Source organism: Cygnus atratus, chromosome 1 (assembly GCF_013377495.2).
Source record: "Cygnus atratus isolate AKBS03 ecotype Queensland, Australia chromosome 1, CAtr_DNAZoo_HiC_assembly, whole genome shotgun sequence".
Classification (NCBI taxonomy): domain Eukaryota; kingdom Metazoa; phylum Chordata; class Aves; order Anseriformes; family Anatidae; genus Cygnus; species Cygnus atratus.
Window position 1 is genome coordinate 10,643,943 of NC_066362.1, and position 15,064 is coordinate 10,659,006.

The 15,064-nt window shown below is 35.0% G+C and overlaps 1 protein-coding gene across 1 annotated transcript in view; it reads left to right on the forward strand.

The window, feature by feature from the left end:
* Window positions 1-15,064, forward strand: part of CACNA2D1 (calcium voltage-gated channel auxiliary subunit alpha2delta 1) — a 404,847-nt gene that overhangs the window by 351,214 nt on the left and 38,569 nt on the right. The window contains exons 14-18 of the mRNA XM_035549547.2: window positions 1,566-1,615; window positions 3,199-3,288; window positions 6,277-6,345; window positions 7,888-7,962; window positions 10,334-10,408. Coding sequence (XP_035405440.1) covers window positions 1,566-1,615; window positions 3,199-3,288; window positions 6,277-6,345; window positions 7,888-7,962; window positions 10,334-10,408 — 359 coding nt within the window. The remainder of the gene's footprint in view (window positions 1-1,565; window positions 1,616-3,198; window positions 3,289-6,276; window positions 6,346-7,887; window positions 7,963-10,333; window positions 10,409-15,064) is intronic.

A 15,064-nucleotide genomic window follows, 5' to 3' on the forward strand; every position in this document is an offset into this window, starting at 1 on the left:
ATTATTCTTGTAATTTCTTAGCTTCTAAGTGCATCTTTTTATTTTTACACCAATTCCTTTATGTAGAATGAAACAAAAATAAAAAGGGTAAATATAACAAAGTAAAATACTTTCTTGTAGAATTTCTGCACACAAAAAAAAATGTGGAGAGAAGCAATTAGAAAGAGTGTGAGAAAGAGGCGTCTCAAGCACCTCACAGTATAATTAGGGAATGAGAGACAAGAGGTAAATACAGATAAATAGAAAAGAGAGAAATTATAAAATAATATTGTTTTATATTTTAAATGGACCACCTTCCAAGCCTGGTTGAAAATGTGAAAGTATTTGTTTAAAAAATCAGTGAGAAGCAAGAGGTGAGAGACAGGCAGGAGACATTTCAGAGGGTCTTGAAAGTGAAGACAGCCACAGAAGAATATCCTATAAGAATAGGATAAACCAAAGGTAAGAGAAAGAGAAAGATACAGATGTAGAAAAAATGATACAGAAGAATCTGTAGCCAGGGTGAACAGCATGTGTATCATAACCTCACCGATCCCTCTGTATGCTGACTTAAGTTATGCAAAAGATAGTACAACTTCAAGAAGAGAAAATTTTGTACTGTGCAGAAGATCATTTGATTTTTGAACAAGGATTTTTAAAGTAATGTCTTTACATCTCAAAGTACTATGTAAACTCCATTGTGCTAAAACAAACCAACTGGCTTACAGAATAACCACCTATGTCATATTACCAAGGGAAAATGATCATACTCATCTTTTCAAAATTGATACAATTCTTTGCACATCCAAAGAGGTAAACTTTTATTTAACTTGTCCTTAGTTAAAACTTCTAATTTATTATCAAGTCGCACATTATTTAAGGCAAAGTAAGTGTCTAACCTCGGTACTCTGACCTCTCCAGTCCTGCTCCTTCACTCCAGTTTAATTTACAAACTCATGCGGTCTGAAACTGGATTTCACATTCTGAATCAGGAGCTCAGTGTGCCTTTCTTTTCAGTCTTATTGATGCATATAGGCAATATTTTTAATTCCAACAAATAAGTGATAATATCAATGATGAATAAAGACATTCCTGATGTTTAGTTAGAAGAAATACCAGTTACAGGTTTTTTTTCTTTCCACAGAGTGCCTTATATTTTTATGTTGTGAACTTCACTATTGCCACAGACTGTAGTTTTACTTGCATTCCTGTGTGCGTTCAGCATATTCACTGTTGCTATCACAGTGTATTAAAATGACCATTAAATATGCTGGCACATCAGAATAACTCAGAGTACAGGAATACAAATTCAGTACATTATCTCAGTTTTAGAGATGACAGACAAGAGAAACACATAATACACTCTCACTACTTAAGAGTTAAACTAGCTTGGCCTGCATGGCATGGTGACCCATCTTATGTGGCTACGTGTTGCGGTGGCATTGACAAAAAAAAGGATTTCATCCATATATGATAGTTTCTATAAAATTTTAATTGCAAATTACAAGGAAAATTAAATTCCCTAAGGTGAGGGGGGTTAGAAATGTATTATAGTAGGGTAATGTTATTTCTGTTCTGAATTTTAGGTTATTATTATGAAATTCCATCCATTGGAGCCATAAGAATAAACACACAGGTAAACATGTTTGCAAAATGCAGAAACAGTTGTAACACAAAGTGGAGTAGTTTCTGTTCTAAAATATAAAGATACAATGCATTAAGAACAGAGAAAAAAAATTAAGGCTTTCATTTATATATGATTAATCTTTTAGAGTATTCTAATTTATTTTTTCCTTTTGTGTGCTTGCAGCCAATTTCTAATGTGATCCCTATTACCCTGTCCACCCAGCCTACAGTGGCTTGCATGCACGCTAGTCATGGTAGCATCCTCTAAAGCTGGCTGGCCATGTCCACACAACCCTAGCATTTGAAGTGATCTATAGCCTGCAGACCTTTTCTGCACAAGGACTATACTTCGAGCTCAGTTTTTCTGTACTTACATGGTCCCCCTTTGATCCTGAGACACAATAGCAATTTTTATAAAGTTCTGTAAAAATAGCAATTTCTTATAGCTTGTCTATAAGGCTCTGCCTCATGCCAGACTTAACAGCATGATCCTACGAGTTTGTATTGCTTGGAGAAAGCCATGGAACCGCGTGAAGGCATAAACCTGCTAATGTGTCTGAACTCAGCTGGGCCGATACAGTGGCCTGATACAGTCCTGCTTATTCAAGAGGTTCCTGGGTTGGTCCAACCAGCCATAGCATTTACTTTTCAAAATTCAGGGACAACTTAGGAAACATGAGTGTAGATAACTAAGGGCACAGGACTGTGGAATTACATGATATGATCCAAATTGTCAGTGTAGATGAACAGATATTCATTTCTGTTGTCTGAAAGTTCATGTATTCATATGTTCAGAAAAGCAAAGAACTATCATAGCAGTTCTCTATCCTTCCAAGGCCAGGCATGACTTTTTTGGAAAAAAAAAAAAGAAGAAAAAAAAAAAAGAGTCATTTTTGGGCTTGAATTAGAGTACTTTGATGCTGTTAAACACTTCCAGATAGTGTCTGGCAAGAAATATTCCTAAATGTTAAGACAAATTGGAAAGGTTGAAGACTGAAATGAGTTTGATGGCATTCACTTCCAAACCAGACCAGAAGTCTTATATCTCATAAGATCACCAACTCTATCTGCACTCCAGAAGTAAGGGAAGGTAGGGACTATGCAGGTTTAAAAATCCGGAAGTTTTGTTGCAATAGGAGTTATGCAAGTTCTTGCGGTAGGATCCAGCTGTTACCACTCTCTCTTCATGGCCAACTGTCTCTTCTGGGCTGAAAGCTCTGTGATCTACTTATAATTTCATTATGGCATTAGCAATTGATTTTTGAACAGAAATAATTTTAATTTTCACTTCATAGAAAGACAGCAGTGGATAAGAATCTGTAAGGTCCATGTGAATGAGCAACAGACACTGAAATACAGGAATTGCATTAGCGGTAGATACTGTAAACTGAAGACTGAATTGTTGGGTAGTAAATCATAAAGAAATACTTAAATCAAATTTCCAGAGCAGTGGTGAATTTTGAATTTTTTAAATCTTTATCTTTTTTTTTTTCATAGCTTTTATTTTGATAGTGTTATTTGTTTTTCATTGCTGATTCTGGACTTTGATCAAATAACTACCTTCTGATTAGTTTATTACACTTTTTTTGGCAGGAATATCTGGATGTTTTGGGAAGACCAATGGTTTTAGCTGGAGAGAAAGCCAAACAGGTCCAATGGACAAATGTCTACCTGGATGCTCTGGTATGACTGTTATTTATCTCTAGTAAAGTAAGATCATGATCTATTCAGAAGAAAGGCATGGCAAATCAGTAAGTATAGGGCTCCATTTTCCACAGTCCCAATTTTCTCAGACTCAATGTTCTATAGTTTCAAACATAATATTCTTTCATTTCCAGCATCTGAACACTTCAATAGAGCAATTTTCTAAACAGCTCATATCAACATGCTGGTCTTTGCATCTGGATTCTCATGACTGACCTCAACTTTAACAGAGAAAAACAATTAATCCTAATCACAGATCCTTAAGCGTAGGTCGTGGCTGTCCTCAAATTAACGAAAGCAAAGAAGAAGCAAAAATTTTCCTGTGTTGTACCTGTGCAGCACTAGACATCATCAGTTGTGTTACTGGTGTGGAGTTGCTCTTTTATTAGTAGTATTAACATTATTTTATTTTTCTAAGAATTCCAGACAGAATGAAACCTGTCAGTTTTACTGGGTATTTGTATGAATTTTGACCTTGGATTTTTAAAGCACTATAGTTAGTGTAATTACTTGGTTGCTTGCTCGCTCAAGGTAATGATTTCTTTAATTGGACAGTGTATATAATGGGGAAATAAACAAAAAGATATATGAAGCACTTTCCTTACTGCTAAATTTATCATTTTGGTCTTGTAAAACAAACATATTCAGGAAACTACAAACTGCAATGTATTATTAGCAGCAATCCAATCTGTTGCTCTAGATAACCTTCTTCTGAGTAACTCTAACTAGGCAAAAATTACTGTAAAATGGTCATCTGGAATCATGTATTTATCCAAGTTCACATAGTCATTTAATGTCATGTTAAAGTCCACTTCCTCCTGTCCGTCAGCATTATTGTAAAACTTTTATCAGCACATCATAGAACCAAGCATGACACTGAGGAACCCATTTTTCTTTGGAATTTCAATGGCCAGAAGTTCATTAACCATGTTTTCTTGGTTACTGTTGAGGTACTTACTGGAAACATAAAGGATGTTATGACCAAAGTTCATACGTCTGTACACATCCTGTTGTAAAGTCACAGCTAAATTTGTAACTGGGGATAGAAAGAGATCTGTTTAATGAAGAGTGATACCTGCAGACATCTGTCATGTTGTTGAATGCTTTCAGTGTATTCATTCAGCTTTTCCTTCAAGCTCTTCTGCATGTGTGTGTTTTCTGAGTGTCTTTGTATATATATATAATTATATGTATATTTGTGTGTTTGCATATGTATGTATTTATAAAAAGCAGGACATTTTAGTAATATATTTATTAGCTGAAGACCAACCCAAGCTAAACTGTTGAGGTAAAGGTTGAAATCTGTGGACTTTCTCATCACAGATGAGGGCACAGGTGTGTCTAATCCACTCCGTTTTTTTTCCCCCCTCCCGGTAATTGATGTTAACTGAAACTGATTTGTAACACCCGTTCATTATCTTAAGTACCCTAAAGCAAGCTCCTGTAGGCCTTGTCCTTCTTGTATCTCATCACTTTGTCCTATTCTTCTTCTCTTACTGTGTCAGAAGAGTTGATTCCAGCAGTAGTTTTTTGGGGCAAAGGTCGCATGTGAATTCAGCCTGCTGGAGTGGTATACTTTTTGAAAATAATAATGTAAGGTTTAAATTCAAATCATGAAGTCCTAAAGAGGTACTCTAGCTTGAGGCTGTCTTTCAAGACTGTCTCTAATAATTTGATGTATTGTGGCAATTTGGACCTCTTTTCTCACCCTTCTGTGTCTGCTATACTTTTGCTCTGCCCTTGCTTTCTGCAAGATAATCCCAGAATTTTCAGATCCTTTTAGATTTTCCAGTTATTCACAATTTATTCACAGTCATTGCCCTCTCTTACTGTACACTGGGAGAAGGGGGGAGGGTGTTCCCCTCCCCCATACGTACCTCCCCTGTTTTATTATTTATCTCTTCAATGGTCCTACTAAAGAATATCCCCATATCTTTTCCTCTGATTCATCTCCAGTTCTCCTTCTCTTACTCTCTGAAAAAGTCTACTTCTTTTCACCTTGCTTGTTGTAACCTTACTAATGCCAATCTCATCACCTTTCAATTTGATGCAGAAAATTAAATTCATGAAAGATGCATTACAATTCAAAAAGATTCTAGTAGATAGAGCAAATGGAGAGTTGATTTCATCAAAGTGAGTTAAGAAAGTATTCTAGCTTATTTTATTCTAATGAAGTAAAGAGAGGTCATGACTCCTCACTAAAAATACACAGAAGGAGGAAGTACCAGAGAAAGAAAATAAAATTTTAAATAAAAAATAAACAGTACAAAAATGATAGAAACCTACCTGTGAATAATTTAGCATGGAAAACCAATCCTTTCTGGTTATCTAAATGTATGATTTTCTGAATCCTATATTTGGTATGGATTGTGACTGTTAAAGGAAAAGCAAATTTCTTATATGTTCCCAAATAAGTGCAAATTATTTGCCTCGGTACCAGAAGAGACTATGTGATCTTGTAGAACTGATGATAGTCATTGCAAGAAAGTAGTGATGATATGAAAACTTGTAGCATTACCTGGTGGATTTTTCTGTGTTGTTTTTGCCTGACTGTATTTGTTGACTACCTATTAACTATCTTTTAGTTTGGCCTGGCTTTTTTCCTTTTCCTTTTTTCTACTATCCAAAGATCTTAGGATAGTGAGAACTGTAGCTATTAAATCATTTTCATAGCATTTAGGTTTTATTAAACTATTACATCCCAAGTTGTTGCACACCATCTATTTTTAAAAAGCAACGTACTATTTTCATTCATACATGTTCACAAAAAATGCAATTTCAACTTTCTGTGGATAAAATCAATGGAGTGTAACTACCATTCTTTTTTTTTCTTTCAAACTTAAAGTCAAGACTCTATTCTAGAATTTAGCTACTGTAATCTGTGGATTTTTCTAATGTATTATAGCTCAATATTTGTTATTTAATTAAAAAGTTTTTTTCTCCCCTCTTCATGTGATTGTTTCCTAGGAGCTGGGCCTTGTGATAACAGGAACTCTGCCTGTCTTCAATCTAACAAAGGAACAAAATGGGAAAATAGTAAGCTTTTTCTTAAAGTAAAACAAACATATTTCAGTTATTTGAATTCAATTTAATGCTTAAATACATTGAAAAAAAATGTGTATTTCCACAAAACTTTCTACAATTTAATTGTCTTCTACATCAGAAACTAATGTGTCATCTCTTGTTGCCTGATAACCTCCTGGGAACAAGCAAATGTAGACAATCCTTTTTGTAGTTCTGAGTTTCAGGGTATGACATTCCTTGATCTATCTCTGTGACCTGATGGCAGTGAAAATGAGCTAAGGGCTCAGTAGATTGGAAAATAGAAGATGATATAATTTAGGCCTTGCCAAGAAAGGAAGCCCAGATAATTTATAACAAATCAGTGAAGCTATGACGTTTCAGGGTAAAAGGCAAAGATGTAGAGACTTTAAATAAATTGGTTGTAATGATAATACAAAATAGCACTGTGTATACATATTAAAATCTAAGTATTAAATGCATTTCCCTACTCCTATTACTGTCTGATAAGGAATCAGTTTATGTCCTCTTTCCAAAATCAGAATGCTTCTTTTTAAATATAAGATTTAGAATATGCTTTATGGTACATGGTAAAATACTACACATTTGATATGATACTTATGTTCATTCAGATCAGAATATATAGAGGTTTAGCCAATATATTCTTTTGTTTAGATTCTCTGAGATTACATACATTCTGAATGAATAAATACAAATTTGATCACTACCATTTCTTTCATTTATTTTCAGAATAGCACTCTTAGTTTCCAATTAAAAATTAACAAACAAAGAGTTTTCAGTCTTATCTACAGGATAATGTGTGGAAATCACTAAGTCTAATTGCAAAGCTAAAGACTAACGATTATCAAAAGATGTCTTTCTGAGAAGTAAAACAGCCTTGGTCTTGTACAGAAGACGGGGAACTAGAGGGAAAAAAAAATCTCTTTGTCTTATGTCTCTACTTGAATGTTAAGAGACAGACAGCAAAATATATCTTCCGACACGTATTTCAAATTTATATAAAAAAGATGAATGATTCAGGTGATGCTATGCAAATGACTTGTTCACTGTTCTGTAGTAGAAAAACAAGTTACAAGTGAAGTAAATGTATGCTCAGAGTCCTTGATTTCAAATGTTGATGATTGTTACAATCACTTACTTGCTTTTGGTTTTATTCATCATTGTACCATAGTCAAAAGAGGTTAATTGTTAGTTGCCCAACCTGAGGATGTATTAGTAGCTCTATATGGTTTATACCAGTTTGACAAAGAGCATCTTTCACCTGTTTTGTTCTTGCATTTATTGTTTGTTCATCCAGAAAAGCATCTGTATTCATCTTCATAAACCATTTTCCTATTCTATACTAACTTCTGAGTATTATTTTGAATCACTTTTGTTATTATTTGAAGTATTTAAAATAGGCACATAAGTGAATAAGCAACTTTTCAAGTAGTATTGTCAAACAAGAGATGAAGGCAAAATTAAAATTCAATGTCTTGCAGTTATTCTGCATTGCAAATATGTCAAACATATCCTAACATTTTGGAATCTTACCAGAATCAGCTGATTCTTGGAGTAATGGGGGTTGATGTCTCTCTGGAGGACATAAAAAAACTGACACCTCGCTTTACGGTGAGTTGCTTGTGTTGTTTTTTTTTTTTATGTACAATTAATGTATAATTTCTTTGCGTGCTCTTTCATAAGTCATACAGCAATGACTGGATGTGAGTCAAAATACCAGCAGGCTTCTTTCCGTATATTCTTTTCCATTGTTGTAGATTTTCTGACAGTTTTCTCTCCAACCGTTTCTGTGCTTCTGTATGAATTGTCCATCAGTATGCATCCATAAAAGCCAAGTTTTACACTGGGTGGCATATTCCAAGTATTTATTGTTCTGTAGCCTTAGGCTGCTGTCCAGTCAAGTGTTTGGTTCTTATCACAGTGCAAAATGAACAATTACTAAAGGTAGTAATTATACTTAGCATTTATATAGGACAGTTCCTTATAGAAAAACTCTTAAATATACATATCTGTACACTACCCAGTATGACTGATTTATATATTTAGACATCTAGTTAGGGAATTACCAAGAAAATAACCAGTACTGTGGAAAACAACATCCTGGGAAGCAAAGGGACACCATAAATTTCACCAAAGGCAAATACAGAGTCCTCAGTCTAGGATGGAATAATCCCATGCCACAGTACAAGCTGGTTACCAATTGCCTGAAAAGGCAGAAAAGGACAGATCCTTTATAATGGAGTTATAATGGAGGACAAGCTGAACATAAACCAGCAGTGTGTCCTTACAGTAAAAAAAGGTCATCTGTGTAGTAAACATCTTCATAATCCCTTGTCAGGAGTACAGTGTCTGAGTTTGATTTCCCCAGTACAAGAAATACATTCAGATGCTGGGTAGAGTCCAATGCAGAGCCACTAAACTAGTCAAGGGGCTGGAGTACATTGCATATGAGGAGATGGGTTTGTTCAGACTGAAGAAGAAAAAAACAAGTGGGGATCTAATTTTTCATTCTCATGTACCTAATAGGAGTTATAGAGAAGATCATAGAATTATAGAATGGTTTGGGTTAGAAGGGACCTTTAAAGATCATTTAGTCCAACCTCCTTTGTCATGGGCAGTGACACCTTTAGATCAGGCTGCTCAAAGCCCCATCCAGCCTGGACTTGAACACTTCCAGGGGTGGGGCATCCAACAGTGTCTCACCACCCCCATAGTGAAGAATTTCTTCTTGATGTCTAATCTCAATCTACCCTCTTTCAGTTTAAAACTATTACCCCTTGTCCTATTACTACGTCTCTGTTTTTCTTATTAGCCTCTTTTAAGTATCCAAAGGTTGCAGTGAAGTCTCCCCAGAGCTTTCTCTTGTCCAGGCTGAACAACCCCAGCTTTCTCATCCTTTCTTCATAGGAGAGGTGCTCCAGCCCTTTTATAATTTTTGTGGCCCTCCCCTGGACCCACTCTAATAGGTCTGTGTCTTTCTTATGGTGTGGGCCCCAGAGCTGAACACAGGGCTCCAGATGGGGTCTGATGAGAGCAGAGTAGAGTGGGAGAATCCCCTCCCTCGGTCTGCTGGCCACACTTCTTTTGATGAAGCCCAGGATACAGTTGTCTTTCTGGGCTGCAAGCATTCACTGATGTCTAATTTTTCATCCACCAGTAACCCCAAGTCCTTCTCTGCAGGGTTTCTCATGATCTATTCATTCCTCTTTACTGATGTTTGGGATTGGCCTTATCCAGCACCTTGTACTTGGCCTTGTTGAACTTCATGAAGTTCATGTGGGCCCACTTCTTAAGTCTGTCAAGGTCCCTCTGGATGGCATCCCTTCCTTCTATCGTGTCAGCTGCACCACTCAGCTTGCTGTCATCCACATGCTTGCTGTGGGTGTACCTGTTCTGTCTGTCTGTCATTAATAAAGATATTAAACAGTAGTGGTCCCAGTATAGGGACAACACTTGTCACTGATCTCTGCCTGGTCACTGAATCATTGAATGCAACTCTCTGGATGGACCTAGATTGACCCAGACATTTCTTGAAGGTATATAGCAAAAGACAAGAGTCAATCATTGTAACTGTGTGAGGAGAACTTCCAACTAGAAATAAGGAAAAACAATTACGGTGAGGGTGGTTAAACATGAGCAGGTTGCCTGCAGAGGTTGTGGAATCTCCATGCTTGGAGGTATTCAAAGACCTTCTGCAAACATGTCTATGCTTGAATTAGGGTCTTATTTTCAATTTATCTCTGCTTTTAGTGGAGGGTTGGACCAGGTGACCTCCAGAGGTCCCATAAGCCCAAACTATTCTACCAAGTTCACTATTCTAAAAGAGTAAACATTCAAAATTTTTCTTCTTGAGATTAATATCTCACATGTTTCATGATGCCTGAGGCAATGTATTTTCCTAAATGTGGCCATTGTTTTAAAACCACTGATTAATTCTATTACTTAAAGCTTTATAATGCCAAACTTCACTTCTTTCTTTCAGCTTTGTCCAAATGGATATTATTTTGCAATTGATCCTAATGGGTATGTGCTACTTCATCCAAATCTCCAACCAAAGGTATGAAAAGCCTTCTAATTTAGTTCTTTGTAGTACGGGGACATTGTCAGAAATAACAGAAATATATAAGATCTATCTAAAGTCCCAGAGAATAATTGTAAAGAATTCTCCATTGTGGGATATCAGGAAAATCCACAGCATGTGTATGGCTTCATCTGAATCCATCTTAGTCAACAGACTAATATTGGCTTCTGTTGAATTTGGTTATAAATAAAATAAGAAAGGTAGATGTATATTTTACACAGACATTTATAGATGTGAAATAAGTGTTGTGATGCTTTCTCATTTCAGAATTTGAAACTTTCATACTTGGAAAATCACAGAAAACAGGGGACAGTACACACTTTTTTTACTTTTTTTTTTTGGGGGGGAGGGGGGTTATGATGGTGGTGGTTTTTTTGCTTACTTTCTGTTTACCAGAGCTGAAACAAACCTCAGATGCAGAGTTGGGGTGGAGCTAGCAAATCACTCTTTCCCAGAATGCTAGATTTAACTTCAACTTGAGAAAGGTCTTTCAGACACAGAATATTTATCTAAATCTAATTAGGACACATTTTTCCTCAAAGTTCAGTAAAGTTTAAGACCAAGATTTTAGTCTGGTTTCTTATCAATCAATTAAATCCTGACCCTGCAGAGTCTGCTACATTAAATGTATCTCCTTATAGAAATTGCCTGGCTTTGATTGAGACATTTCAAGGTGAATGGCTGATTTTTTTATTTTTTTTTCAGAAATCAAAACTGCAGACTCTGTTTTAGTGAAGGGTTTCTCCATGTCAACAAATCTTCTGTTTAATGGAATATTTCAAAATGATTTAATTCTATTAGAAACATACATCTGGCAATTTTTGTTGAAGTTGTTCACAGTGCACAAATGCACCATTCTATAAGAGGCAAAGTTAAAACTGAATTAATAAAAATAAATAAATAAACTCCAGGCTGATAGATAATGTACAAATAACAATTCAGAAATTATTGTGAATCACTGTAAGTATTGCAGATCAAAGGGTACATCCATGTAGTTCAGCTGTCAATATTAACGTTTCTTGTTTAGATGATTTGAGCAATATATGGGCACGATAAATACAAGAACTCAATACACAAGCAAATGAGGCTAGTATGGCTTTTAAACTTCAGTGGCACCCTACTCACATTTATAATTTATTTCTTAGCACTTCGTACACTTAAGAGAAACTTCTGAAGTAATTAAAGCCTGTACTTGCTGCCTTTAGGCATGGAAATACTGTGTTTGGTAAATGCATATCCATCACTTTATTCCTCCTAGCCATGTTTCTGTGGCAGAGTAGCAGCAAGTCTCTGACCTCATGACTGTGCAACTGTCCTCTCTTGTTTATTCACCAGAAAGTCCTACAATAGCTACAAGAGGGATTTTTCAGTACTCCAACATATTTAACTGTCAAAGGCAGGGAAATAAATGATGAATTCATCTACGTATTTTAGTGATTCATTTAATTCTCAAGATGAGGAAATTTGCACTGTGAATATGTGAATGAATTTCCTGAAGCAATAAAAATATTTGAAATCTTTTGCCAAGTGTGTAGCAAAAGAAATGTATGGTTTTTGAGAAGAGAAGGAATAACTCGATTTTAACTATTGATGGAATATCCCTGTTAATTTATTTTGAAAGTACACTTTTAAAAAGAAAAACAAGAAGAAAAAGAAGGATTTTGTAATTTTTTATAGGTTTTCATAATTTGCAAGCACTTCAATTTCTATATATATACATTTGGTTTTCATAATGTGTTAAAAACTGAAAGTTTTGATTTGATGATTATGCTTGGGGAAATATTCTGAGACAAATAATTGCATCATTATTTAGAATCTTTTCTTCAGCAAAGATAATTAGAACTTCAGATGATGGCAGGTGGTTTACCTTTTCCTTATATGCAAATGATACTAGCATTTTGTTAACAGAAGGAATATAAAATGAAGCAATGTAGCATTCTCATTTAGGCACCATTTTGTGAGAAACTGGTAGATAACGGATTCTGTTCATCTCATGTGCAATTGTAAACTCACAACACTAGAGAATAAAGAACCTTTGTTAGAGAATGAAAAACTCATCTCATCCCAACAAAATCTAGGCAGATTGAGACAGATTATTAGGAAACTAATTGTCATAATTTCTCTGCATAGATTTTTTTACTTAAAGGATATAGAAGTCTGGAGCTGCTTACAAATACTGCTCAAATGTTTGATTTACAGTATGTTAAAAAAGGATATTTTATATGTGATGTGTTTTATGTCATACAATAATATCTAAATGTAATATTAAGCCTGTGCGTTATTATTGTTATTAACAGTTACACAGACTAGACTTTTTCACTCCCAGTTTGTTTGGGGTAGTGCATGCTATACAGACTGAAACAAGAACTACGTTTTAAAACTAAGGTACACTCCAAAGATGGATGTATTTAGAACTCATGGACTTCCTTTAACATGTCATATTAATTTTAGTTGAACATCCTGGTAGCCATTAACGTATTAACTAACAACATCTTAACCCTCTTTGACAGCAGTTTTTCTGTAGATGTAAACTAAAACATAACTACGTCTTTACCTTTGAAGAGGTGAGGGTGTATTAAACTTCCAGTAGTGCCTTCTTCTCAATGTCTTTCCTTCTGAAAACTGTTACCTGAAATCAAAACTGGTTCAACACAATTAATATTTTGAAAAAGTCTTGCAGTATCATATCACAAAAAAAGAAAAAAAACAAAAAAACTTAGAAACTCTGAACTTGTGAAGTTGTTTGTACAAATGACAAAATTCTTAAAAAGGCAGACTCAAAAGCAGGTTAAAAACTTTCCAATTGTGTTTATTTTTGTGCATGTAAACTACATCAAAGCATAACATTGGAAACATTTTTAAACATTCATTTTAATATGGTTTTAAACTATTTTTTTTCAATTTTCTGTAATTAGTTATATTACATTTTTAAGCAAAAACTTATTTTTACGTTTTTTCTTCCCATGTGTGTGTGTTTTCACATTCTTCTGGGAAAAAACAAGTACCTGTCCCACCAAATAGGTATAGTCACTAGACTGAGTAGTTAGTTTGCATTAAGCATGTGTTAACAAGATCAGTCTTAGTTACATAGGATTTGAAAATAGTAATTCAGTTTTTGATATTCGTTCTAAGTATTAGCATCCTATTCTTCACTTTTATTATGGTTCTGATCAAAATACAGCTAATGGTAATTATAAAACTCCACGTGCTTTCAGTAGGGTTCGGTATTGACCTTAAGGTTTACATTTTGAAAGAAATGTAGAGGAAGATAGATTTAAGAGCAGATAGAACAGTAAACAAAAGGTGAAAATCTTTGTATTCCACATTTTAATTCTGGCAGAGTACATTGGGAGGGAGAGCTCTCTGTTAACTTAATTCACATCGTTTAACATATGTCTAGATTTTGTTTCCCTAGACAAAACCTGTGTGTAACTCTGATAGAGAGCTTGGAACTCCTGGGCAGAATGAGGCCTAGTCCCTGGGTCCAGTACATGTGCACTGGAAAATAGAGATGTGTAGGGAAGATTTCACTTCTATAAGCGGGCTGTTTACTAATAGTGTAAAAATATAAATTACTGCTTTTCTGTTACTTCAGCATATTGGTGTGGGCATACCAAAAGTTAATTTGAGAAAAAGGAGACCCAATGTACAGGTAACTTTGGATGGAGGTGATTAGTGCATTAGAGTGCATAGACCTGGAAATATGTTAGAAAGTTTCTGTCCTGTTTACTAGGAAAAATCTAACTAAAGAAGTGTTTACTTTGACAAACAGTTTCCAAAGCATGAAGTCTGCATCCTTTCTTGTTTAAATAATACAAAACATGTTATTGGCTGTAGTGAAGGGCATTCCATTAAATTATGGTGCTTTACTAATAGGTGCTAATTAGAGCTGTGTTGTAAAAATTATTCTTCAGATTTTGAAATAAATTTGAAGACTGGGAAAAAAAAAAGAGACTACTTGTGCTGGCTTTGCTTGCGTAAACCATAAGTCAAGAGAAGAGCATTCTTATGACTTCATTGCCAAGTTTCATTGTACAGTATATGCTGTATAACATAACAGAATTTGAATAAGATGGTCAGGGTTTTTTTGTTTGTTTGTTTGTTTTTCCAGAGAAGTCAGAGTAGGGCATGTGTTTTATCTATTATTTACACAAGGTTTATCAGAATAGCAAATCCAAATCATTTAGTTACATTTATGTAATTCAAGAGCAGAAAACACCTAATGAAAACTTTTTTTAAAAAAAAAAAAAAAAAAAGGAATTAAAGGAATAGATTAACTACATAACAAGAAAAATAGCAAAATTAGATGCAGTATATCCTGATAATGTCTTAAACGTGGGAATATATCATGCAAAACTAGTTGGTTCCATAGCAATACCAGTAAAGTCATGGTTTAAAATCCTGATCTATTTCAAGTCAGTGATTTCGCCAAGTCTCAAGTGGCTGTTCTTACACATCTGGAAGACCATCCTTGGGCTAGATTTTTTGATATGTGCTGGAGAAATCAGCACTGGCACATACCAAGTATCAATTTTCAGAGCGCAGCTGGCTCCTCAGCGAATTGAGGTGTAATTTAGCTGTGGCTGGGTTCTCCTGGCTGTGCCATCTTCCCAAGAAAAGCATTGGGCTCCC